Source organism: Mustela nigripes, chromosome 2, assembly GCF_022355385.1.
Source record: "Mustela nigripes isolate SB6536 chromosome 2, MUSNIG.SB6536, whole genome shotgun sequence".
NCBI lineage: Eukaryota > Metazoa > Chordata > Mammalia > Carnivora > Mustelidae > Mustela > Mustela nigripes.
In genome coordinates, this window is record NC_081558.1 from 25,445,954 (window position 1) to 25,473,466 (window position 27,513).

The 27,513-nt window shown below is 43.0% G+C and overlaps 1 protein-coding gene across 5 annotated transcripts in view; it reads right to left on the reverse strand.

Annotated features, from left to right (window-relative positions):
• ARHGEF3 (Rho guanine nucleotide exchange factor 3) overlaps positions 1-27,513 on the reverse strand; it is a 315,621-nt gene that overhangs the window by 200,489 nt on the left and 87,619 nt on the right. For 4 of the 5 annotated variants that reach the window (XM_059389998.1, XM_059390000.1, XM_059390003.1 and 1 more), the window contains one exon: positions 8,666-8,732. In XM_059389998.1, coding sequence (XP_059245981.1) covers positions 8,666-8,732 — 67 coding nt within the window. Of the gene's footprint in view, positions 1-8,665; positions 8,733-9,270; positions 9,339-27,513 lie in introns of those variants that run through there. The other variant, XM_059389999.1, reaches the window with a different exon arrangement.

The following is a 27,513-nucleotide window of genomic DNA, read 5'->3' on the forward strand; positions in this document are numbered from 1 at the left end:
AGTCGGTCTGCAGAGAAAATGCAGCTAATAACAGAAGAATCCAAAATCCCCTGGGGTTCCTGGTGCCCAGTTCCAGTGGCTTCTAAGGCCCCACTTCATTCCACGAGATAGTCCCCCAGACCTCTGTAATTTTTTTTAAAAGATTTTGTTTATTTATTTGTTTATTTAATTTTTTTATTTGTTAGAGGGAGAGAGAATAGGCAGTGGGAGCAGCAGGCAGAGGGAGAAGCAGGCTTCCCGCTGAGCAGGGAGCCCGATGTGGGACTGGATCCCAGGACCATGGGATCATGACCTAAGCCGGAGGCAGACGCTTCACTGACTGAGCCACCCAGGCATCCCCAGACCTCTGTGATTTTTAAAATTTTTCTTGTTTAAGCCAAATTGAGTTGTTTCTGTCACCTGCAACTAAGATTTCTTTTTTTTTTTTTAAAGATTTTATTTATTTATTTGACAGAGAGAAATTACAAATACACTGAGAGGCAGGCAGAGAGAGAGAGAGAGAAGGAAGCAGGCTCCCTGCTGAGCAGAGAGCCCGATGTGGGGCTCGATCCCAGGACCCTGAGATCATGACCTGAGCCGAAGGCAGCGGCTTAACCCACTGAGCCACCCAGGCGCCCCTGCAACTAAGATTTCTTAACCCAGAAAAATAAAGTCAAAATTATCTCTACCCTGCGTCATTCTGGAACACAAAAGGGAATAATCGAATAATGACCTAAAATAAAGGCATCTATAAATTCTGCCTCCAGAGTTCAGAATTTGTACTACTGTCATCAAAGCCACTATGTCCCCACAGGCCTCCCATGTGACCAAAAAAAAGAAACTGCTTTTGAATCTAAAACTGAGCTTCAGTGTGCCTGACACATCGTTGGTGTCAGCAGACAGAAGATGACGGGGGCTGATTCTCACAGGTTTCAGCAGCTCCTGGCTGGCTAGCCTCTCTGCAGCCCGAAGGGAAATGAGGCAAGAGGGCCCAGCGGAAACCAGAGACAGTCAGTTTTTCCTTTTGAGGGGGCACCTCACACGGAAAAGGCATCTCTGAAACACACGTATTTAGGAAACAGTCATTTCAGGTGTAAGAGAACTCTAGTTACAAGGAGCTAGAATTTTCTGCTCACTTAACCAGATGGAAGCATTATTCAGATCACATTACACCCATTATAACTAAGTCTCAAGTTTTGAGAAATGGCATTACTGTCCCCATTCTGCCGATGAGGACTTGATGCTCTGATATGTGCCTTGTCTTGAGTTTCCAACTGGCATTGCGCCTTCAAAGCAAGTGCCTTTTCACGACGTATGCCTTTGTTGTGACGGCTAAGGACTGTCCACCAAACTCAGAGTTCACCCTGTGAGTGCACTGAGGCAGCCTTGAGCCTATTGGAGGTGGGGGGTGGGGGAGGGTGAGGAGGATGGTGAGACAGGGTGGGGGCAAATGTCTTACTGCCCAGCAGGGTAGGTACCTGCCTCTTCTATGCGCCCAGATTTGATCATCCCCCAGATGTTCTGCCAGAACACGCGTTCTGTCACCCTGATGTTCTCTAAGCGCCAGAAGCTTTTAAAATGAGCCTCTTCTTGCTTGTGGAAGGAGTTTGTGTTTAATTATTATAAGTTTTGTTGTTTTTGCTAATTATAAAAGGAATATATGACCTCTCTCAAAAACTCAGACATTGCCAAAAACAGAACTACCATAGCAACAGTTCCCCGGTCCCACCCAGGTTGTCAGTCAACAGTGATATTTCTTCAGACTTTTTTTGGTGTAATAATATACAGGGCAATTTTGTTTTTGTTAGTTTTCTTTTTCTTCACTTGCTGGTTTAATCCTAAACATATAGCTGTACACTATGTGCTTCTACATTACTCACACTTTCAACCATCACACGGCTGAGAGCACAGGCTGCCTGGGTTCAAAAGCTGGGTCCACCACTTTATTGCTGTGCAAACTTGGAGATGGGTAATTAAAATTCAGGGCCTCAGTTTGCCCATCCAGAAACTGGGTATAATAACAGTATCTATCTAATAGGGTTGTTGGACGTGTAGATGACTTATAAAGCACTAAGAACAGTAGCTAACAAATTACAAGAGCTAAATAAATGAAATACATTATTATAGTATTACTTTTATTTATTTTGTCATTTTGAAATATTTCTATTTTATTTATTTTTTTAAAAGATTTATATTTATTTGAGAGATAGAGAAAGAGCAGGGGAAGGGGAGCAGAGCGAAAGAGGGACTTCAGAGTGAAGTCCAAGCAGACTTCACACTGAGCCAGTGTGGGGCTTGATCTCACGACCCTGAGATCAGGATATGAGCTGAAACCAAAAGTTGGATGCTTAATCGACTGTGCTACCCAAGCACTCCTAAAAATATTTTTAAAGTATGAGTTACAATGAGCAACTTGACTTTATTTACTGGTCATATGTACTTTCTCTTCTGTACTATTTATTTATACCCTTCAACTACTTTTCTACTGGGTTTTCAGATTTGTGAAATCTTGTCTTGCAAGAGTCCTCTGTATATTAGGGAGGTTAGTAATTTCATACTGAGGAGTAGTTCCCAAAGGTGCAGGCAAGGAACACGGTCTTTGGAATGAGGCGAGCTCAGGTTAGAGTCTGTCTGTGACCCTGAGCAAGCCGCTCCACATTTAAACCTCTGCCCAGTGGGCAGAATTCTAGCAGGGCCCCCCCAAACCTCCAGCCCCTAGTGTACACATGTATAATCTCCTCTCCTGAGTGCAGGCAAAACCAGAGAATGTGAGGAGGTATCACCCCTATGATTAGACTACTAATCACTGACTTTTAGATCAAAAGGAAGATGATCTGGGTGGTGATCTAATCTGGTGACTCCTTAAAAGGAACTGGGCTCTTTCTCAAGTCAGAGACGGGAAATATAAGTGATATTTGATGTGACACAGTCTCCATGGATGGCTTTAAAGACAGAGGATGCCACCGGGCAAGGACCTGAGAGGGGCCTCTAGGAGTTAAGAGCCTCCCCTGGCTGACAATTTGCAAAGAAATGGGGATGTCAGTCCTAAAACCACAAGAAACTGAATTCCCCCCGAGAACCTGAATAAGGTTAGAAGAGGCTTCTGTGACTCAGGTGAGACTCTACTCCCGCTGAAACCTGCATTCCAGTCTTGTGAGACCCTGAGCAGAGAAGCCAGCACACCGTGCCCAGACTCCCGACCTACAGGACCGGGACCTAATGAACAGCTGGGGTTTCGAGCTGCTAAATTTGCGGTGATTTGTTGCGCAGTGATCGAAAATTAACACACGCTACTTCCTCATCTGTGAAATGAGGACAAGGCTCTCGGGATTGTTGTGGGAAGTAATATATGCATAAAGCACTCCACACAGTGCCCGTGTGACCTATGTGAATGCCAGGGGCTAGTTACCTGGGAGGAACGGAGCTGTTATAATGGCATTCATCATGACAAATACAAAACTGGGTAACAAATTATCTTTTTCATTAAAAAAAAAAAAAAAAAGGAGGGAAGATCAAACCTTTCAAAAAATGAGGTCCAAAGGAGTAGAAGGGAACTAAAAGAGATTCTGGGTGATGGAAGTTTACCACAGCATACTCACTCGTTCCTAACATTTTAAAAAAGATCTTCATGTCTAACTTCCTTTGAAGAAAAGTCCATGTCACCAGCTTTGTTTAAAGAGGCAATACATGGGATGCCTGGGTGGTTCAGTTGGTTAAGTGTCTGCCTTCAGTTCAGGTCATGATCCTGGGGTCCTGGGATCAAGTTCTGGGTGGAATCCCTGCTCAGAAGGGACCATGCTTCTCCTTCTCCCTCCGCCCCTCGCCCCTGCTTATGCTCTCTCTCTCTCTCAAATAAATAAATAAAATCTTTTAAAAAATAAATAAAGAGCCAATAGCTCTAATGGCCTGGGGACAGACAGTCCCGGGTTCAAATGCTGGCTCTGTCACTTACAGATGTGGTTTTACACAAGCAAGCACATGTAGGGCTCTGTTTCCCCACCTTGAAGGAATAAATACAACTGGGAATAAATACAACTACCATGCAGGACTGCCATGGCCTTGCCTGGAGCTGATGCTCAGTAAGTGGAGGTAAATATACCTAGTGATGCTGCAAGAGAGAGAACGCTGTGCCCCCTTCACTGCAGGGTGGACAGTAAGGTCGCAATAAACACTGGCTTGGCTGTGCATGTATTGAGTCTTAGAGACTGTCACTCTACTAAGTTGTGAATTTTAGAACATTCCAGGGTGACCTTCAGGAAACATTCAGTGACATTGAGGTTCAGGCACTTGCTTCCAAACACAGCACCTGGGCGCATCAAGGCAGCATGGAGAAGGCACAGGACCCACCATTTGAAAACCAGGTTCTAGCTCTGACGTCTTGGAAAAGACCAGGAGAGATTTGGTAACAGTACCAAACTCTTCCTTGGAGCCAATGACCCTTCTCTACCTCAAGTGTCTCTCGTGGCGCTGTCCTGACAAAACCCCATCTGTCTAGCTCCCTCAGAGGGAACACATGACCAAGGCTTGTCTGTCTTCTTGGCGACAGTGATCGACCAAGACGTAGCTATGTGAGCCAAACCAGGGCAGTCCGAGTCGTTCACTAGGATTTCATATGTGGACCCTGGAATCAAAAGCTTGTCCTTCCTCTGGGAATGAGCTGTTGTTGTTGGTTCAAATGTAGTATGCAGGATAAAACCAATACCCCAAGAGTAACAAAGCTGAGAGGGAGTATCCCTGGATACTATTGTACCTGAAGCCTACCCACCTCAGTGTCCCTTAGGCACATGAGCCAATTAATCTCCCTTTCCAATTGTACTACCTTTAAGTGAGCTTTTATTACTTGCAATCAAGAGTCATGACTAATATATTAGGTTTTATTTTCCATATCTGGAAATTAAAAGGTTGGGGCTATAATGCCCAAAGCTTCAGAGTCTAGAAATTTCTCCCCAAATGGCCTGGGCAAGAGTAAAGACCAGGCTCTGGAGAAAGAGACAAGACAAGCAACAGTCATGAAATTTGGTTGCTATTTAATGGAAACATCAGTTCAACACCTAAACAATGCCTTGTAATGGAGCAGCAGGGCTTGCTAAGTATTTCCTAGTTAATTGGTAGGCAATGGTAGGAGATTTGTTCCTAAGATTTCCATACTTCTAGAGTGAGCTTCCTCCTTGAGTCTGTCACTCTCTCTCACCTAAAAGGAGGAGCTGCAGCAAATATGTACACAAGGAAGGGTGGAAATTCTGAGCTCAGCACTGCTCTGACCAGATGGGGACCAGATGTGCAGTAAGCACCTGACAGAAGCACTTAGCAACAGTACTGCAGGGTCCCACCTTCTTATAACTGTCATTCTGCTCTGGTTTTACTCACAATGTTCCTACCATAAGGCCCCCCCCGCCAAACCTCCTCTTGGTTTCTTTCTGTGAGCATATGCACAGCACTCATGGGTCTGGTGAGAGATGGGCATGACCTGACCTCTTGTTCAGGAAGGTGGGGGAGTCGGGTTGGTACCGCCAAGGGCCTCTGTCTGCTTAGGCAAGGATAGGAATCAAGAGACACAACCTGCACTTAATAAGGACAACTCCTATAAAGGGCTAAATCACTTGGTAGGTAGAAAGAATGTCATCCATGGGTCACCAGCTCTTCCTAAACCTCTCCACAGCCAAAAACTGTAGCCCCCCCAAAAAAGGAAAACCACAAAGCCTACTCCTAATGCCTTGAGGAGTAACATAGATCTGCAGCGGATGTTTCTGGTTCAAAGACAAGAAGTCTCCCTCTTGGCTTCTTCTCTAGAGTGATGAGGCTCCTTGTCCTCTCACCTTTTACCATCCATCTTCTCCAACCACTTCTCCCCACCCCACCCCCAACATCCATCAATGCCCAGAATATAAGTGAACTAACATAGGGTCTTTATTTTTTACACGCCAAAGAGGAATGGAATTATGAACATCCCATTTAATGCTTTTAATGATTTCCTCTGCCACATATATAAATAAGGAAAATTTACTAATGCACAGATTCTAAAACCTTCCTTTCTCAACAAAGAAGAAAATAAAGCATTCATAACAAGCATGCCCTGCCCTAGGACAGCATGCACAGCTCACTCTAACAGGCCTGGGAGTCACATTTCATTACAGAAAATGTATTAGCCAGATAATGCCTCAAATGTCCTCACCCTGGCATTCTGGGTCCTTCTTGTTCTTCAGTTCCAATTACCATAATGATGGTTACAAAGCATGGCCTGGCTGGGAGGAAGGGTATTTCCACTTGGTAGTGTTCCCTCCTACCCTCTCCGTGTCAGGGAGGATTATGCTCCAAAAGACATGGAGAGATCAGTTTGGCCAACCCGGCAGCTGATCAAGCCTCAGACCATCTCCCTCAGGCATATCTTGATGTCAGTTTGTCTGACTTTCCAATAAGCCCCGGGGGCCAGGAGAAATCAAAGCAAGGACAAGGGACCAAAATAAACACCACAGCTGACCTAACCACCTAACAGACTCTACTCACTCCAACAATTTCAACTATTTGGGACCAAACAAAACAAAACAAAACAAAACAAAACAAAAAACCCTTATGAGCTGGCTAAGAATTTGAGGGGACATAGGAAGCTGAAATCAACAATGCATGAGATTTTTTTCCCTATTTGGTTGCAATTAGTCAGGGACAGTTTGTTTGTTCTTCTGCAATGATTCCCTCATTTCAAAGGTTACCATGCAGGGATGAAGCTATCAAAGGGTCACTTAAGCCAAGGATGTACCTAAGGTTCTTTTGAGCAGCAATTTCTATAAACAGAGTTGTGCTCAAAAATTCACAAAACATTTTTGAAGGGAAAACAGTTGGAGAGGTCTTATCGCTATAGGTATGGCAACTAATTGTCCCAGCTTGCCTGGGACTTCCAGTGCTAAACCATGACAATGGCTGGGAAACTTGGGTGGCTGTTCACCATAGATGTACCATAAAAGTTGGCTAGTGACCACTGCTGAAGCAGAAGGAAGAGTAGGGTATCCTGAGGGGAGGCCAGAGACAGAGAGAAAATAAATGTCTTCCCCAAAAGGCCCACTTGTTCACAGGAGGTCTAATTTCTCTACAGCTCAAAATTGACAATAAATGTCAACTATTCCAAAGTGTGTACAAACTATCTTGTCAACAAGGATTAATGAGAAATGACTAAGGGAAATGCCACCAATGCCATCAACTCACCTTAACATAGTCCCCAACCACAGCAACACATCAAAGACTCTGAGAGGTCTTGCAGCGGTGAACATACTTAATTAGGTGCTCTCAGTGCGCCCCAAGTTTATTTGACCACACAAGGTTTTTCCCACCTAATGGTTATAATCATCCTACTGAACCCACTCAGAGGAATGGGGATCTTATCCATAAAACCATAAACAGCTTAGAAGACACACGACTTACATTCCATAAGTCATGCCCATCTATCTAAGAGGTACACATTTCTCTTTGTACTCAGTGAAAAGCATATTGTAAACGTAGTGAAAACAGAGCCATGCTCTATATTTATTTTTAATAACACACTTGGGGAAAATGACTAAGATCTACGTAGGAGACTAAAGAGGAACTCAACCAGAAAAAACAGTGCTGAAAAGACCAAAGACGTGAGCTTGAAACACGGCTTCAAGTGGACTTTGTGTCTGATGGATGTGAGAGATTTATTTATTCATTCAACAAATTGATTAAGTATATAGGTACGAAGCCCAGGGATCCAGCACTGAGCAAGAGAGAATGACAAGGTCTCTACACACCAGATGCTTGGAGCTTCTAATCTTACATTTCCATGGGCACTATCTTATCCCAATAATGAGAAGGAAATGCAGGGGTCCATTGGAGGTGGCTGAGCTCAGAAGGCTTCCCCACCGCAGGCGATGTCAAGGCTTAGACCTAAGGGATGAAGTGGGTGGGCCAGTTGCAGTGTGGACAGGAATGTGGACAGGATAGGAGTACAGGGCTGGACAGAAAGGGCTCTGTTCTAGGCAGAAGGAACAACTCAGGCAAAGGCTGGTGGTGAAACAGAGCTCTTAGCGTTCTTTACACACGCAACAGTCTTTTTCCTAAGATCAGAGCTAGGATTCATTTTAGCACATGTCAGGGCTTCCATACACTTTATTATTATTGTTATTATTACTATTAATATTACTCTGTTAAGGAAGAAAACTTTTCATCAAGAGGAGATTAGATCTGACTATATAATTCTAAGGGTCTATGGTTTTATGATTGGGAGATTTTTATGATTTCCCTTAGAAATCTGTTTAGAGCTTACAGACTTCTCCTTCTGGAAAACAAAGCTCCCCATGAAGTCGTAAATCTACATATTAACAGATGGTACATTTCCGATTTCTTTTTTCTTCCCTGTGCACTGGGTCCCTCCAGGTTCCCAAGAAAACGAGCACAATGCCTCCCCCTCCTCTACTCTGACTTGGCTTCTTCACCAGATGCTTCCAGGAGCTCTAGACCTACAGGGCAAACGAACATCGGCGGGTGCTTATAATTGAGCCACTTACATTTCCTAACTAAGCCACAACCACTGATACAAAAGTGATTTCTCCAAGTGCTAAAATACAGCTTTTTTTGGCAAAGACCAGTTAGCAGAGCCAACCCCAACAGCCCCAGTCTCTAGAGCAGACAGAAAAGGGTATACAGCTGTGGGACCACGCCCGGGGAAAACACTTACCCCTCTGAAATTCCAGGCTTTAGGGGAGGGGAACATGGGGAAGTTGTTCTGCCGCTGCCGCCTAGGCCTAGAAGAGGAGAAAAGACAAGACAATAAGCTCGCCATGCATGGATTCGACACTCAGAGGAAATCACCGACTTCAAATGTAGTTTCATCAGAAAGAGAGAGGCCTGGAGAAATGGCCCAGGTTGATGAGGCAGCTGGCCTTTTCTACAGCCCCACAAGCCTTCGCAGCCAAATGCACCCCGAACTCCTTCCCAGTCCCCCAGCGCAAGAGCTCCCGAGTACCTTAAAAATAGTCAAGCGCCCCCTCCTTAAAAAAAATCAAACTGAATCTAAAATTCAACCTGGTTGCAATGAGGTTGCAAGGGCCAGATCAAGCTCCCCATCTAGATCTTTATTTCTCACACACAAGCAATTCCCAAATGGACATCATCAGCTGGTGTTTGTTTACAGCTTCGGCTGCGCCTGGAACTCTCCCTGGTGCAAGCCGCACCTGAGCTCGACTTTTAGGAGGACGGTCCACAGGACACAGAGCCTCTGCCTTGCCAGCGGGGACCGGTTTCCTCACCGATTAACCTCACCGCATGAGTCGTTATCCTTACAGGTGACAGAGGCAGGCTCCGGTGGGGTCAGCCCCAGACATGGTTAAACAGCACCGGGAAGGAGAGCAGCAGCAGCAGCAGCAGCAGCGGGTTGGGCAGCTCTAGGCACCCCAGCAACACACTTTACTTCTGTCCCGGAGAATGACTCCAAGGCTGAAGCTGCCAGCAGACCTCCAGAGACACCTTTTACAATGTTTTTATGGAGTAATAAATTACTCCTCCCAAAAATGTTGTGTCTGTCAATATGGAAATCAAATCTCGTGTTTGCTTAAAGTACCACCTCCCTGAAAAGCATTCCTGAGAATGGTCCATCCTTGTACTTGCCCTGAGGCTTCAGTCACTGATGTGCAAAAAGGCACAGATGTTCCTCTGGTTCACTGACGTATGGAAAAGGGACCAGGTTGTTGGTTTTTCACATGATAGCCACACCGTTCCTTCAATTTCCCTGCCATAATCAGCAGTGATGCCGGACAGAAGTGACCACTGCACAGGCTTGAGATAGCCTCGAGCAAAAATCTTAGCTGGCTCTCCCATACAAAAGAGATGAATAAGCAAAATGCAAGGGGATTATCGTAAGGGCAGCAGCTAACAGGTATTGAGTCCTTAAAACGGTACACGCTAAGACTTCATAGAGTTAATCTCATTGATTCTCACACCCTGAGCTAGGGTTCGTCATTGCACCCATTTAGTAGATAAGAAAACGGAGACTTAAGGATATTAAGAGCAACTATCAGCACACAGGTGAAATTGGGATTCTGATCTCAGCTGTCTGATCTCAGATCCCACGGTGTTTTACTAGCTATGTGACCCTGGTCATGAGGCTTCATCTCTTGGGCTTTCACACTGCCTCTGTGCAAAACGGGAGAAATGATACCCAGTATGTACATAGTCAACATGGGATGAGGGTTCTAAATCCAGGTCTATCACTGCTAAGTTCTCAAAGACATCAGCACAGAGCCCCTTCCTCTCCTCCCAAATTCTGGCTCCAAGTACAGCCATCGATCAGGGGCACAGGACTGACAAAAGTTTCGTCTTTATATCCAGCCCCACTTCTGCCTCACCCTCCTCCTCACCCACATGTACGACAGTAAAAACCCAGGCTAATAACACCTCAAGACACACAGAACACGTGGGTGGTTATTTAAATTTAATACACTTCTCTATTAAGTAACATGTTGGTCTAAGTTCTGCTAAAAAAGCATTTCCCCCTTGAGAGAAAAAAAAAAAAAACAACAACTTAGAATTTAACAAACATCTCCCTGGATACTGTTCTCTCCTCTCCCGGGTTATAATTGGGCTTCGCTTCCCTAATTATTTGAAGAGCTTCACGGCTTCCAAAGCAACCACATACAGCAGCAGAACATTGTGAGTAAATGGGCCCTTGTATTATATGTTGTGGTCCTCAGAAAATTATGATCACAATAATTAACAGCGATTAAGTTACATGATGAGCCTGGGACTGTGCTAAACACTCTGCCTACAGAATTTAAGTCTCACAGTAGGATGGGTTGTTATGTTACAGAATATTGCTAGTACATGAGGTATAGGTAGTTACGATGGTGCTACATAATATTTCATATATGTATAAATAGATACGTACAAATTGATAATACATAATACATTAGAATGGCAATATTTTTAAAATGCTTTTATTTATTTATTTATTTATTTATTTATTTAAAATAAGTGTTATGCCCAGTGTGGGGCTTGACCTCAAGATCAAGAGTCACAGGTTCTACCAACAGAGCCAGTCATGTGCCCCGGCATTTGACACTTTTAAATAAATACTACAACTTTGTATCCATAACATTTGCATATAATATTATGGTATAATGGGGGATATTATCATTATACCACCTTACAGATGGGATAAACTAGGACTCAGAGAGGCTAAGTCACATGCCAAAAGTCACATAGCTGGTAGGTGGCCAAGCTAGGATTCATAACCAGAGGTGTCTGCCTCCAGATTCAGAGAATGTAGCCCTTCTCATACAGAAAGAAACCCCACCAAACAGGGCATGGCGTGCTTTTGGAAGAATATGGCCTTGGGGTCCCTTGCGGGAGGGCACCAACTCAGCAGGGCCTTACACTAAGAAGCCTCATCGGCAAAAAAAAAAAAAAAGGGATCAGAGCAAATATGTTGATCCAGGACCCTCTCAGGCAATTTGGACACACCCCTCATGGCTAAGGAAACTGCCAGATAACCTACCAAGAGAAGGGCTGTCCCTAATTGTAGGCTCCCTGCAACCCTTGTATTCCATCACCAGTCAGGCTTCCTGATCATTCACATTAGCTGGGACCCCTTTAACAGTCTAATATCCTCCTTCTCCCCAGCCAAACACTAACACCCACTAAGGCTTTAAAGGACTGCTTCAGGAAGGGTCACTGGGTGGTTGTCAGTTAAGTGTGTGACTGTTGATTTCAGCTCAGGTCATAATCTCGAGGTTCTGGGATTTGGGCCTGTGTTGGGCTCCCTGCTCAGGAGGGAGTCTGCATGTCTCTCTCTCTCATTCCCCCTGTCCCTCCCCCTCCCCTGTCCCTCCTGGAGCACACATCCTGCCCACACATGCGTGTTTAAGAAGCACAGCCTGTCCTGCAGATGTCAGGAGAACAATGCTGACCAGTAATCACCCACTTCCACGGAGGAACCCAAGGGAAGCCAGGGGTGGGCATGCAGTGGAAGAAAAGCCACCGAGACAGGACGGAGAGCTTCTTGCCTGAAAAGAAGCTATAATCCATAGGAATGGTTGGGAAGAAAAGTTATAAACATTCCCTCCTCCAGAGAGTTTATGGTAGACATGGAGAAATGCCCATGGGAGAATCAAAAACTCAGGATTCAAGATGCATTTAGAGAATGATCTCAAATTCCAGTGTGTGTGTGGCTGGACTCACACAGAATAAGCTCAGCAGCAACAGGCCTTGGAGTTAGCAACAAAACAGAGTATTTCCCGCCACAGGAAAACAAATACAACTTTTTCCCACCACCCTGGGAAGAGGTTTAGTGACTATTTCCAGAGCAGCTCCTAAGAGTATGGGTTTCAGAAGCATCTGCTGCCCATGCTTTATGTGGGGCTAAGAGCCCCGTGTCTGGGGCAGGACCAACTTGGGGCTCTAAGAGTGGCTCCCTCTTTTTCTTGCTGGGGGACTTCCACCAGGCTACCTACTCTCTACTCCCTCTGAACCTCCATTCTCTCATCTGTAAAATGGGGATAATAACCTCTCTTCACAAAGCTGAATTTACTCTAGAAAATGCAGAGAATCTGGCACTTGCTAGATGCTCAAATTAGCTATTACAGTAGTCCCCTCTTCTGCATGAAAGGTTGTTTCAGAGGCACTTGGATGGCTCAGTAGGTGGAGCATGTGACTCTTGATCTATGGGTTATGAGTTCCAGCCCCACCTTGGATGCAGAGCTTGCTTTAAAAAAGGGAACATTTGGGAGGAAGCAAGATGGAGAAGTAGCAGACTGAAATATCATCAGGTCCCAGGAGTTCCGCTCGATAGTTATCAAATCATCCAAACACCTAGAAACTCAACAGGAGATAGAACAGAAGAAGAGCAGCAATTCTAGGAACAGAAAATTGACCATTTTTTGGAAGGTGGAACATGAAGAGTGACAGGAAGATTGACTGTGTGGGGAGAGGCTGGCTCCGGCAAGCAGTGGAGCAGCGGAGCACAAAATCAGAACTTTTAGAAGTCTGCTCCACTGAGGGACACTGCTCCAGAGGCTAAGTGGGGGTGGAGGTCTAGCAGCAACAGTGTGGTCTCAGGACCCGCGGGGTCACAGAAAAACCAGGGGTGTCTGAATGTAGCAGAGCTTACAGGTATCAGAGCTGGGAAGCTGACTACGGAGACAGCCAAGGAGTGAGCTCTCAGCTCAGGGTTACCTTAAACCATGATCCAGGGGCAGGGACCCCACAGACAGCAGATCCGGGGAGACACCCCCCTTTTTCCTCCTCCATGAGGAGAGGCATGGGAGCACACAGCAGGAATCTGCTGGGTTTGGAGACTCCAAACAGGGCCATGCGCCAGAGATAGAAACACTTGGTCACAGGCCGGGTGAGCTCGGAGGACGGCCGGAGACCAGGGAGATGGGAGGGATTGACTGCTTTTCTCCAAGGGTACACTGAAGAGTGGGGTCCCAAGCTCTTGGCTCCTCCGGCTGGAGAATGGGAGGCCGCCATTTTCATTACTGTTCTCCAGAGCTCTATGGAAAGCACTCAGGGAACAAAAGCTCCTGAGAGCAAACCTGAGCAGATTACTTAGCTGGGCAAGGGCAGTACAATTCCACCTTGGGCAAAGATGTTTGACAATCACTGCAACAAGCCCCTCCCCCAGAAGATCAGCAAGAATACCCACCTAAGACCGAGTTCACTACTCAGTGAGAACTGCAGAACTCCAGAGCTAGGGGAAAGCAACACATAGAATTCATGGCTTTTTTCCATGATCCCTCAGTCTTTCAAGTTATTTTTTTAATTTTTTTTTTCTTATTCAATTTTTTTAACTTTTCCTCTTTCCTCTTTTAACATTTTTTTAAACTATTTTATCTTAACAATACCTTTTTAAAAAAAAAATCTTTTATGATTTTCAGTGTTATAGTCATATTTTATCCCTTCATTGTATTTAACCTTATTTTTTGTATACATATAGGATATTTTTCTTTAAAATTTTGGGATACAATTTCTCTAATAGATCAAAATATACCCTAAATCTAGCACATGGCTTTGTTCTAGTCTCCAGCCTGATCACATTTTCTCCTCTCTTTTTTTCCCTTTTTTCCAACCAACTTATCTTCTCAATTCCTTTTTTAGAATCTTTTTTAAAATTTCCATCTTTACAGTCATATTCCATCCCTTCACTGTGTTTACCCTTATTTTGTATATATATGTTTTTCTTTCTTTATAATTTTGGAAGGTAGTTTCTTCTAAGAGACCAGAATACACACAAAATCAAGTGGGTGGCCCTGTTCTATTCACCAGTCTAATATATATATATATTTTTTTAACTTTTTTATTTTTCCCTCTCTTTCTTCTCCCCCCAGTTTTGGGTTTCTTCTGATTTCATTAGCATATAGTGTATATTTTTCTGGGGTTGTTGCCACCCTTTTAGTATTTTATTCTCTAACTCATATATTCTTATCTGGATAAAATGACAAGGTGGAAAAACTCACACACAGAAAAAGAACAAGAGGCAGTATCAATGCCTAGGGACCTAATCAATACAGACACGGTAATATGTCAGAACTAGACTTCACTATGACAATTATCAAGGTGCTAGCTGGGCTCAAAAAAGTCATGGAAGATATGAGAGAATCCCTTTCTGAAGAAATAAAATCCCTTTCTGGAGAAATAAAAGAACTAAAATCTAACCAAGTTTAAATCAAAAAAGCTATTAATGAGGTGCAATTAAAAATGCAGGCTCTTATGCTAGGATGAATGAGGCAGAAGAGAGAACAAGAGATATAGAAGACCAAATGGAAGAATAAAGAAGCTGAGCAAAAGAGAGACAAACAACTACTGGACCACGAGGGGAGAATTTGAGAGATAAGTGATGCCCCCAGACGAAACAATATTAGAATAATTGGGATCCCAGAAGAAGAAAGAGAGAGGGACAGAAGGTATATTGGAGCAAATTATAGTAGAAAAGTTCCCTAATATGACAAAGGGAACAAGCATCAAAATCCAGAAGGCACAGAGAACCCCCCCCTTAAAAATCAATAAAAAAGGGCCACACCCATCATCTAACAGTAAAACTTACAAGTCTTAGTGACAAAGAGAAAATCCTGAAAGCAGCTCAGAAAAGAACTCTGTAACATACAATGGTAGAAATAACAGATTGACAGCAGACTTATCCACAGAAACCTGGCAAGCCAGAAAGAACTGGCAGGGTATATTCAGAGGACTAAACAAGAAAAATATGCAGCTAAGAATACTATATCCAGCCAGGCTGTCACTGAAAATAGAAGGAGAAATAGAAGGCCTCCAGGACAAACAGAAATTAAAAGAATTTGCAAACACCAAACAAGCCCTACAGGAAATATTGAAAGGGGTCCTTTAAGCAAAGAGAGAGCCTAACAGTAGTAGACCAGAAAGGAACAGAGACAATGTACAGTAACAATCACCTTACAGGCAATACAGTGGCACTGAATTCAAAATGGGCTAAATGCCCCAAACAAAAGACACAGGGTATCAGAATGGATAAAAAAAAAACAAGACCTATCAAAATGCTGTCTAAAAGAAAATCATTTTAGACCCAAAGACATTTCCAGATTTAAAGTGGGGGGTGGAAAACAATTTACCATGCTAATGGACATCAAAAGAAAACTGGGTGGCAATCCTTATATCAGATAAATTAGACTTTAAGCCAAAGACTATAATAAGAGATGAGGAAGGACACTATATCATACTTAAAGGGTCTGTCCAACAAGAAGATCAAACAATTTTAAATATCTATGTCCCTAACATGGGAGCAGCCAATTATATAAGCCAATTAATAACAAAATCAAAGAAACACAGTGACAATAATACAATAATAGTAGGGGACTTTAACACCCCCCTCTCACTGAAATGGACAGACCATCTAAGCAGAAGATCAACAAGGAAATAAAGGCTTTAAATGACACACTGGACCATATGGACATCACCGATATATTCAGAACATTACATTCCAAAGCAACAGAATACACATTCTTCTCTAGTGCACATGGAACATTCTCCAGAATAGATCACATCCTGGGTCACAAATCAGGTCTCTACTGGTACCAAAAGATTGGGATCATTCCTGCATATTTTCAGACAATGCTCTCAATCTAGAACTCAATCACAAGAGGAAAGTTGGAAAGAACTCAAATACATTGAGGCTAAAGAGCATCCTACTAAAGAATGAATGGGTCAACCAGGAAATTAAAGAAAAATTGAAAAAAAAAATTCATGGAAACAAATAAAAATGAAAACACAACTGTTCAAATCTTTGGGACACAGCCAAGGCAGTCCTGAAAGGAAAGTATATAGTGATGCAAGCTTTTCTCAAGAAACAAGAAGGTCTCGAGTACACAACATAACCCTACACCCAAAGGAGCTGGAGAAAGAACAGCAAAGAAAACATAAACCCAGCAGAAGAGAAATAATAAAGATCAGAGCAGAAATCCGTGAAATAGAAACAACAACAAAAACAGTAGAACAAACCAATGAAACCAGGAGCTCATTTTTTGCAAGAATTAACAAGATTGATAAACTCCTGGCCAGACTTATCAAAAAGAAAATAGAAAGGACCCAAATAAATAAAATAATGAATGGGGGTGCCTGGGTGGTTCAGTGGGTTAAGCCTCTGCTTTCGGCTCAGGTTATGATATCAGGGTTCTGGGATCAAGCCCTGCATCAGGCTCTTTGCTCAGCAGGGAGCCTTCTTCCCCCTCTCTCTCTGCCTGCCTTTCTGCCTACATGTGATCTCTCTCTCTCTTTGTAATAAATAAATAAATAAATAAAATCTTTAAAATAAAATAAAATCATGAATGAAAGAGGAGAGATCGCAACCAACACCAGAAAAATACAAACAATTATAAAAACATATTATGAGCAACTATACACCAGAAAATTTGACAATATGGAAGAAATGGATGCATTCCTTGAGACATATAAACTACCAAAGCTGAACCAGGAAGAAATAGAAAACCTGAACAGACCATAACCAGTAAAGAGATTGAAGCAGTCTCAAAAATCTCCCAACAAACAAGAGGCCAGGGCCAGATGGATTCCCAGGGGAATTCTACCAAACATTTAAAGAAGAATTAATACCTATTCTCCTGAAACTGTTCCAAAAAACAGAAATGGAAGGAGAACTTCTAAACTCATTTTATGAGGCCAGCATTACCTTGATCCCAAAACAAGACAAAGATCCCATCAAAAGAGAGAATCACAGACCAATATCCTTGATGAACATGGATGCGAAAATTCTCACCAAAATACTAACCAACAGGACCCAACAGTACATTAAAAGGATTATTCACCAGGACCAAGTGGGATTTATTCCTGGGCTGCAAGGTTGGATCAACATCCACAAATCAATCAATGTGATATAATACATTAATAAAAGAAAGAACAAGAACCATATGATACCTTCAATAGATGCTGAAAAAGCATTTGACAAAGTATAGCATCCTTTCATGGTCGAAACTCTTCACAGTGTAGGAATAGAGGGTACATACCTCAATATCATTAAAGCCATCTATGAAAAACCCATAGCAAATATCATTCTCAAAGGGGAAAAACTGAGAGCTTTTCCACTAATGTCAGGAACATGGCAGGTATGTCCGCTACTAGCACCACTGCTATTCAACATAGTACTAGACATCCTAGCCTTGGAAATCAGACAACAAAAAAAAATAATAAAAGTCATCTGAATCATCAAAGAAGAAGTCAAACTCTTGGGGCACCTGGGTGGCTCAGTGGGTTAAAGCCTCTGCCTTCAGCTCAGGTCATGATCCCAAGGTCCTGGGATTAAGCCCTGAATCGGGCTCTCTGCTCTGCAGGGAGCCTGCCTCCTCCTCTCTCTCTGCCAGCCTCTCTGCCTACTTGTGACCTCTCCCTCTCTCTCTCTCTCTCTGTCAAATAAAAAATATCTTAAAAAAAAAAAAGTCAAACTCTCATTCTTTGCAGATGATATGATACATTATGTGGAAAACCCAAAAGACTCCACTCCAAAACTGCTAGAACTCATAAAGGAATTCAGTGAAGTGTCAGAATATAAAATCTACGCACAGAAATCAGTTGCATTTCTATACACCAACAGCAAGACAGAAGAAAGAGAAATGGGAGAAATGGAAGTCAATCCCATTTATAATTGCATCCAAAATCACAAGATACCTAGGAATAAACCTAACCAAGGAGGCAAAAAATTTGTACTCAGAAAACTATAAAGTACTCATGAAAGAAACTGAGGAAGACACAAAGAAATGGAAAAAAGTCCCATGCTCATGGACTCAAAGAACAAATATTGTGAAAATGTCTATGCTACCAAAAGCAATCTACACATTTAATGCAATCCCTATCAAAACACCATCAGGTTTTTTTCAAAGAAATGTTACAAATAATCCTAAAATTTATATGGAAACAGAAAAGACCACACCTGGATGGCTCAGTCGGTTAAGCTGCTGCCTTCGGCTCAGGTCATGATCCCAGGGTCCTGGGATCGAGTCCCGCATCAGGCTCCTTGTCGGCAGGGAGTTTGCTTCTCTCTCGGCCTCTGCCTGCTTGTGTGTGCTCTCTTTCTCTCTTTGACAAATTAATTAATTAATTAATTAATTAAATCTTTAAAAAAAAATTTAGAAAAGACCCTGAGCAACACTCAGCAGGAGTGTTGAAAAAGAAAGCCAAAGTTGATGGCATCATAATTCTAGAATTCAAGCTCTAATCATCAAGACAGTATGGTACTGGCACAAAAACAGACACACAGATCAATGAAACAGAATAGAGAGCCCACAAATAGACCCTCAACTCTACGGTCTAGTAATCTTCAACAAAGCAGGAAAGAATGTGCAATGGAAAAAAGCAGTCTCTTCAACAAATCATGTTGGGAAAATTGGACAGCCACATGTAGAATGAAACTGGACCACTTCCTTATATCACACACAAAAATAGACTCAAAATGGATGAAAGACCTCAATGTGAGACAGGAATCCATCAAAATCCTTGAGGAGAACACAGGCAGCAACCTCTTCGACCTCAGCCACAGAAACTTCTTCCTAGAAACATCGCCAAAGGCAAGGGAAGCAAGGGCAAAAATGAAGTATGGGGACTTTATCAAGATCAAAAGCTTTTGTACTGCAAAGGAAACAGCCAACAAAACCAAAAGACAACTGACAGAATGGGAGAAGATATTCACAAATGACATATCAGATAAAGGACTAGTGTCCAAAATCTATAAAGAACTTATGAGACTCAACACCCAAAGAACAAATATTCCAATCAAGAAATGGGCAGAAGGCATGAACAGTCATTCCTGCAAGGAAGACATCCTTGAAAAAGTGGTGCACGTCACTCAGCACCAGGGAAATACAAATCAAAACCACAATGAGATACCATTTCACACCGGTCAGAATGGCTAAAATTAACAAGTCAGGAAATGACCGATGTTGGTGAGGATACAGAGAAAGCAGAACGCTCCTACACTGTTGGTGGGAATGCAAGGTGGTGCAGCCACTCTAGAAAACAGCATGGAGGTTCCTCAAAAAGTTGAAAATAAAGCTACCCTACAACCCAGCAATCGCACTACTAGGTATTTACCTTAAAGATACAAATGTAGTGCTCTGAAGGGGCACATGCACCCGAATGTTTATAGCAGCAATGGCCGCAATAGCCAAACTATGGAAAGAACCTAGATGTCTATCAACAGATGAATGGGTAAAGAAGATGTGGTATATATACACAATGGAATACTATGCAGCCATCAAAGGAAATGAAATCTTGCCATTTGCAACGATGTGGATGGAACTAGAGGGTATTATGCTTAGCGAAATAAGTCAATCAGAGAAAGACAATTATCATATGCTCTCCCTGATATGAGGAATTTGAGAAGCAGGGTGGGGAGGTTGAGGGGTAGGGAAGGAAATAATGAAACAAGATGAAATCAGGAGGGAGACAAACCATAAGAGACTCTTAATCTCAGGAAATAAACTGAGGGTTGCTGAGAGGTGAGGGGTAGGGAGAGGGTGGTTGGGTTATGGACACTGGGGAGGGTATGTGCTATGGTGAGAGCTCTGAATTGTGTAAGACTGATGATTCACAGACCTGTACCCCTGGGGCAAATAATACATTATATGTTAATGAAAATAATTTTAAAAAAATAAAGATAAAAATTTTTAAATTTTTAAAAAATCATGGCGCCCAGGTGGCTCAGTGGGTTAAAGCCTCTGCCTTCGGCTCAGGTCATGATCCCAGGGTCCTGCTCCACAGGGAACCTGCTTCCTCCTCTCTCTCTCCCTGCCTCTCTGCCTACTTGTGATCTCTGCCTGTCAAATAAATAAATAATATCTTTTAAAAATTTTTTAAATAAATTTTAAAAAGGGTACGTTTGAAGATGCCCGGTGGATGCCTGAATCATCAGATATGACTGAACCCCATACATGCTATGTTTTCTCCTACACATATGTACCTATTATGAATGGGGCATAGTAAGGGGATGACAATAATGACACCTAATAAGACAGAATTAAAAGAGGGGCACCTAGGTGGCTCAGTCAGTTGAATGAATAACTTTGAATTTCAGTCCAGGTCATGATCTCAAGGTCATGGATTGAGCCACAGGAAGCCACACCTAGCATGGAGCCTGCTTAAGATTCTCTCTCCCTCCCACTGCCCCCCACCCCACTCTCTCTAGAGAAGAAAAGAATTATAACTATATGTAGTAATAAAAGTTACATGAATGTGGTCTTTCTCAAATATCTTACTGTACTGTATCGCCCTTCTTGCGATGATGTGAGATGATAAAATGCCTAGGTGATGAGAGGCAGTGAGGTGAATGATGTGGGCATTGTGACGTAGCGTTAGGTTACTACTGACCTGTGACAACTCATCATGAGGAGGAGTATCTTGAAGACTCCTTCTTTAACCCAGCAAGAAGGAATGTTACTTATCATTATCATTAGTATGGTTCATGTTGGGTAGCCAGAGAAATCCACACTAATTCTTATACAATGGATAAAACAGAAGTAAAATAAAACAAAGGCTTCAAACTGCCATATTTGTGTTAGACAACAACGTGACCACAAATATGAACACAAAGTAACCATGAAAAGTGATCTCCTCCATTCCCTGTCCAATTTCCTGCCCCCCACCCTATTTCGCTTCCAAAGAGTACCATCTTTGCCAGCATTTTGTTTGTTTTAAATATTGTAATGTCTTAATTCTCAATTCAGGCCATCTTGCTAACAAAACTTACCTTTCATTTCTTTTGTTTTACTTCTCCCTATCCATGAAGACAATTACTAAGAAGGCTACATTTTATAAGAAAAATTAACACAGAATATGGTACCACCTATGCCAGGTATTTTAATCTGTTTGTTTGGACCACTTAAGGCCATGACAGTCTCTTTCAGGTAAAATGTCTTCTTAGTTCTGTGTGTAGTACCGAATTGAGGATGGACTGACAGGTGGTTAGCCCAGTGAAGACACAACTCTTTGTGGAGAAGTTCACAGTGAAGAGGTAGTTTGCCAAATAGAAAGCTCCTCCCTCTGGCTCCTCACTTACACAAAAGCACCAAGGCACCACCCAGAAACACGTTTCCGTAGTCCACAGGGCCACACTCAGCTTCATTCCCTCCTGCCATGGCTGCCACCCCCACTCCTTATGTCCTGATACACTGTGGGGGAAAAGGATCCCAGAACCTCAGAAATAGCCAACTGGTTCGAGCACTCAGCACTGGTTGGGTCCTCAGTAATAATCCTGTAGAGAGGGCACCCTGAAAGAGAGCCTGCATCCTTTGGAGAGAGGGGCTGTACCCCATCATAGGGGCTCACACATCAGTTTGTCTCCAATATTATAGAACACTTGCTATAGGGCAGACACATTACCAGACATTAGAGATCCAGTTACGTTACATTAATGAAAACACGGGTCCAGTGTCTGCTTTCATGAAGCTTACACAAGGACAATGTGTGTGTGACAGAGAGAGAGAGAGAGAGAACATCGTAAATCTTAAAGATAAATAAATAAATAAAGTGGTAGGAGGGAGTGCCAATGGGGCTCAGTCATCTGAGGAGCCAGAAGGACGTCCCAAAGGAAATGAGGCCCTCCTGTGACCTGACAGAGATGAGGGCCTCGAGCAGGTGATAAGACAGGGAGCAACAGGCCAGGCCACACAGGAAAAGCAAGTTGAAAAGGCAGGAGGTAAAAGGCTGATCTTTGCAAAGATTACCAAAATAGACAAAACTGGCCAAACTGATTGCTAAGAGTTAAGAGTCAAGAGTTGAGGTGCAAAAGAGAGATGGCATGTTGGAAAAACTGGAAGATAAACCTAACACATTAAACATCTTAATGGAAGTGATTCCTTCTGAGAGGGAAAAGGGACTGGAGTGGGACCCACAGGAGGCTTCATCTCTACCTGAAATGTTCCACTTCTTCACATAAAAACTCTGAGGCCCACAGGACAAAATGATGTTTGTTAAAGCTAAGTGGCGGGTACAGAGATGAATGTTATAATAGCCTCTATTTTGTTACATGGGTGAAATCATTTGTCATTAGTAATAATAAACAAATGGATACAGAGATGAATGTTATAATAGCCTGTATTTTGTTACATGGGTGAAATCGTTTGTCATTAGTAATAATAAACAAATGGATAAATGATAGCACCGCGATAGAATAAAATACTAAGGCATCCATTAAAGATAATGCCCTCGCTAGCAAGGACCATAAAATACACTGTATGAAAAAAGAAGCAAGACAACACATAAACTGATTTATGTTTACACACACAAGCACACGTGCGTGTACACTCACATACGTACACATGCATGTACAGAATCAGCTGTGTACGCCGAGTAAGGGCCCTGGAAGGGCACGTGCCCACTGCTGACAGTGACTGATGATGTGTGTAGCCGCGGTGGGGGGTGGGAAGTAGAGATGTGGACAACATCCTTTACATTACGTATTTTTACATCCTTACTATGGAAAAGTATTGTGTACTGAAAATCATGATGTTTACTGAAAGGCTCTGACAGACTGGATGGGGGGAAGCAGAGAGGCATGAGATGAGGCTGAAGAGGTGGCCAGAGCTGGACGGGACAGAACTTTAAAGGCTTGGGCTGAGGGGCTGGTCAAGGGCTGAGGGAGGTCCACAGAAGCTAGAGAGTGGGACATGCCATGAGCTCTGTCTTTAGAAAGATACCCCTGACTAGAGGGGAGAGAAGATTGCTGCTGGGTCCTGAATGAAGGCAGAGACCGGCAGGGAGGCTACTGCCGACCTCCAGATCCACAGAAGCCTCTCTCACGGGGCAATTTCTGAAGGGATAAAAGTCAGAAGAGTCCGTGCAGACTTCTTTTTCCCATTTTTCATCCCTCCATCACTTGTTTTCTAGAACAATACTTGTCTAGTGTAAATAGCATGCGAACTGCATATGTAATTTTAAACTTTCTATTAGACACATTAAAATGGTAAACAGAGGGGCGCCTGGGTGGTTCAGTAGGTTAAGCCTCTGCCTTCAGCTCAGGTCATGATCTCGGGGTCCTGGGATCGAGCCCCCCATCAGGCTCCCTGCTCAGCGGGGAGCCTACTTTCCCCTCCCTCTGCCTGCCTCTCCTCCTACTTGTGATCTCTGTCTGTCAAATAAATAAATAAAATCTTTTTTTTAAATGGTAAACAGAAACAGTAAGTTTAGTTTTAATAATATAGTTTATTTAGCATAAAATATCCAGATATTATCAGTTCAACATGTAATAGAAAAAAATTTAGAGATATTTTACATTTTTTCACATCTTCAAAATCCAATGAGTATCCTACTGGTGTGTCAAGAAGGCTCAGTCAGTTAAGCATCCGACTCTCAATTTCAGCTCAGGTCATGATCTTGAGGGTATGACACTGAGCCCCGCAGCTGGTACTGCACTGCGTGCGGAGCCTGCTGAAGATTCTCTCTCTCCCCCTCTGCTCTTCCTCCCTCCCGCTCCCCGCCCCATGTCTTTCTCTTAAATAAATAAATATCTTTTTTTTTAAAATCCAATGAGTATTTTACTCTTACATCAATCTTAATTGGCACTAGCCATGTTTCAAGGGCAGTAGCAATATGTGCCATGTGTCTATCATACTGGACAGCACAGTTACAAAAAAACAACACACGGGAACACCTGAGTGGCTCAGTGGGTTAAGCATCTTGGATCATAATCTCCAGGTCCTCAGATCAAACCCTGCATCAAACTTTCTGCTCAGCAGGGAGTCTGCTTCTCTCCCTCTCTCTCTCTCCCCCTCTGTCCCTCCCCATCGCTCATTCTCTCTCTCTCAAATAAATAAAATCTTTAAAACACAAATACATGCAGTTTCAAAGAACCTCAGGCTTTGAAAATTCACAGCTCTATGTCTCAGCAGTTAGTGACCAACCAAAATGTATAAATTGAGACCCTCTTGGAAAGTGAGACACTCTCCAAAATGATTTCAGTATCCATCTGAATTCAGAAAAATGCAGAAGAAAAAAAATATTTCTCAAAGGTTTTAGAGATGTAGTCTCTGGGAAAAATACAGGAAATTATTTCCAGGTCACATCTTTACTTAAATAGAGCAACAAATGACATTTTTCCCAAATGGAGATTATCCCAAATAATGGGATATCTATGATCTCGTCCTAAATAACACAGAACTACTCCAATCAAACTAATTCCAGAATGAACTAAAAAGGTGAGAGTGAAATGGCTTTTTTCAACCTATGAGTGATTATATTTGTAGTATACCTTTTGTGAAGTGTTTCTTCAGGTCATTTACTCATTTAGATAAAGGAATGTTCTGTTTTGGTCTCTGATTATGTAAGAGCTCCTTATGGACTCAGGAGCATGCCAGGCAGCATTCCCTATGGTGAAAGAAGAGGTTCCCTTTCTTTATATCCTCACCAACAGCTGTTGTTTCTTGTGCTGTTGATTTTAGCCATTCTGACAGGTGGTGATATCTCATTGTACTTTTGATTTGCATTTCCCTGATGATCAGTGATGTTGAGCATCTTTTCATGTCTCTTTACCCAAAGATACAAAAATACTAACTAGTTCAAAGGGATACATACACCCTGATGTATACAGCGGCATTATCGACAATAGCCAAAGTATGGAAATGGCCCAAGTGTCCATCAATTGATGAATAGATAAAGAAGATGTGGTAGACACACACACTATATATATATATATATATATATATAATATTCCATATATATAATGGAATATTACTCAGCCATAAAAAAGAGTGAAATTTTGCCATTTCCAACAACTTGGGTGGAGCTAGAGAGTATCATGCTAAGTGAAATAAGTCAGTTAAATAAAGACAAACACCAAACAATCTCACTCATATGTAGAACTTAAGAAACAAAACAAATGAGCAAAGAGGGTGGAGGAAGAGAGGCAAAGCAAGAAACAGACTCTTAACCACAGAGAACAAACTGTCAGATACCAGAGGGATGGGTGAAACAGGTGAGGGTGAAGAAGGGCACTTGTCCTGATGAACCCTGGGTGATGTACTGAACCACCGTCCTGCTCACCTGAAACTAGTATGACACTGAATGTTAACTAACTGGGATTTAAAGAAACTTTTTTTTTTAAAGGATTTTATTTGTTCATTTGACAGACAGAGATCACAAGCAGGCAGAGAGAGAGAGGAGGAAGCAGGCTCCCCACTGAGCAGAGAGCCCGATGCGGGACTCGATCCCAGGACTCTGGGATCATGACCTGAGCTGAAGGCAGAGCCTTTAACCCACTGAGCCACCCAGGCACCCTAAAGAAAAACTTTTTTAAAAAGGGGGAAACACCCTATGTTTCACTGCTCTGAAAATTTTAAAAATTTTAAAATAGTGAGGATAAAATAAAGGTAATTTTCAGGCAAAATAAAAGATACATATCTAATGGAAAAAATCCTCATGAAATAATAATGCAAAACAAAATACCATTAACTACATCAGAAGCGGGAATCGTGTAAATAGAAGCCAGGAGAGTAAGCCCCATGTGCAGCTTGGGAATGGACAAAAATGGCTTAGATGTGAAGTTTTATCAGCACTTGTGAGAGAAATCCACCCCACACGCCTCTGTTTCGGAGACACATATTTATGTGAATCCTTCAACAGTGATAACAATTCCCACACTCTGGCTTTCTCCACTTCCTCCCATTCTCCACTCCAGGCCTGGGTTCTCTGCGCTCAGAGATTCCCCAGCAACACTCAGTTCGTCCTCTGGTCCCACCTCGTGAGGCATTCTTCTGCCCTCCTCTTTCACCCGGGAGCTTCCTGCAAAGCTTTTTATCTTCGGAACAACTCTTCATCAGTGCTGTCTTCCAGAAAAAGAACTCTCAATGGTAGATTCTAATGTTTTCCAAGCAGTGCCATGGAACAGTGGTGAAAAGTTCAGGTGCTTAGGGGTGCCTGGGTGGTTCAGTCGGTTAAGCATCTGCCTCTTGATCTCAGCTCAGGGCTTGAACTCAGGGTCGTGAGTTTAAGCCTTGCATCGGGCTCCACGCTGGGCATGGAGCCTACTTTAAAAAAAAAAAAAAGGAGGGCAGGTGCTTGGAGCCAGATCTGCCATTCACTAGCTGTGTGACCTGGGACAACTGAATTACCCACTCTGTTCCCTACTTCCCCCATCTGTAAAGTGGAGGTAATATCAGGATTCCCTCACAGAGCTGTTGTGAGGATTGAGTTAATATGTGTAAGGCTCCTAGCAGCACCTGACACCCAGAAGGTGTACTTTAAAAACTAGCCCAGGGGCACCTGGGTGGCTCAGTGGGTTAAAGCCTCTGCCTTCAGCTCAGGTAACGGTCCCAGGGTCCTGGGATCGAGCCCCGTGTCAGGCTCTCTGCTCAGCGGGGAGCCTGCTTCCCTTTCTCTCTCTCTGCCTGCCTCTCTGTCTACTTGTGGTCTCTGACTGTCAGATAAATAAATAAAATCTAAAAAAAGAAAAACAACAACTAGCCCAGTTTCTGGGGGGTGAGCTATGTGATCTGGGTTCGCTGCTGTCTCTGCACTCCCTGCATTTAATAGGACCTGATCAGTAGCGGGAGAATGAATGCTTGGGGCTTGCCCTCAGTGGGTCTGTGGCCACAGTGTCACAGAGTGGCCTTATATACACACAGACAGAACGTGCATACGACCACATGCCCTTGAGAGAGGGAAAGCAGCTTCTACAGTTGAAGTCTCCCCCTGGGCTCTCTGAGCACTGGCCATGCATGGCTCCTGCATGGATCTCGAGGCAAGCCTGACAGGAGCTGTGGATCTGCATCCGTCTCAGCTTTCCCTCTTTCCCAGGCCTCTCTCGAGCTTCACTAGGTCCTAGGTAGGCAGTTTCTGAACAAAAGTTCCTCAAATTCAAGACAGTTCCTTGGTTAGAAATTGTTCAAATGAACAGCACCAGAGGGAAAGGACCCTGGTCGTGAGGGCAGGTCAGCCTCTAAGATAGCACCTTCCCAAAGGCATTTAAGTGCATTATATATGACTTTCACCTTACCAATCCCACTATAGTTCCCACGCTGTCTCCTCATCCAAGAGAAAGTACCTACAAAAAGCCATAACTGCCCC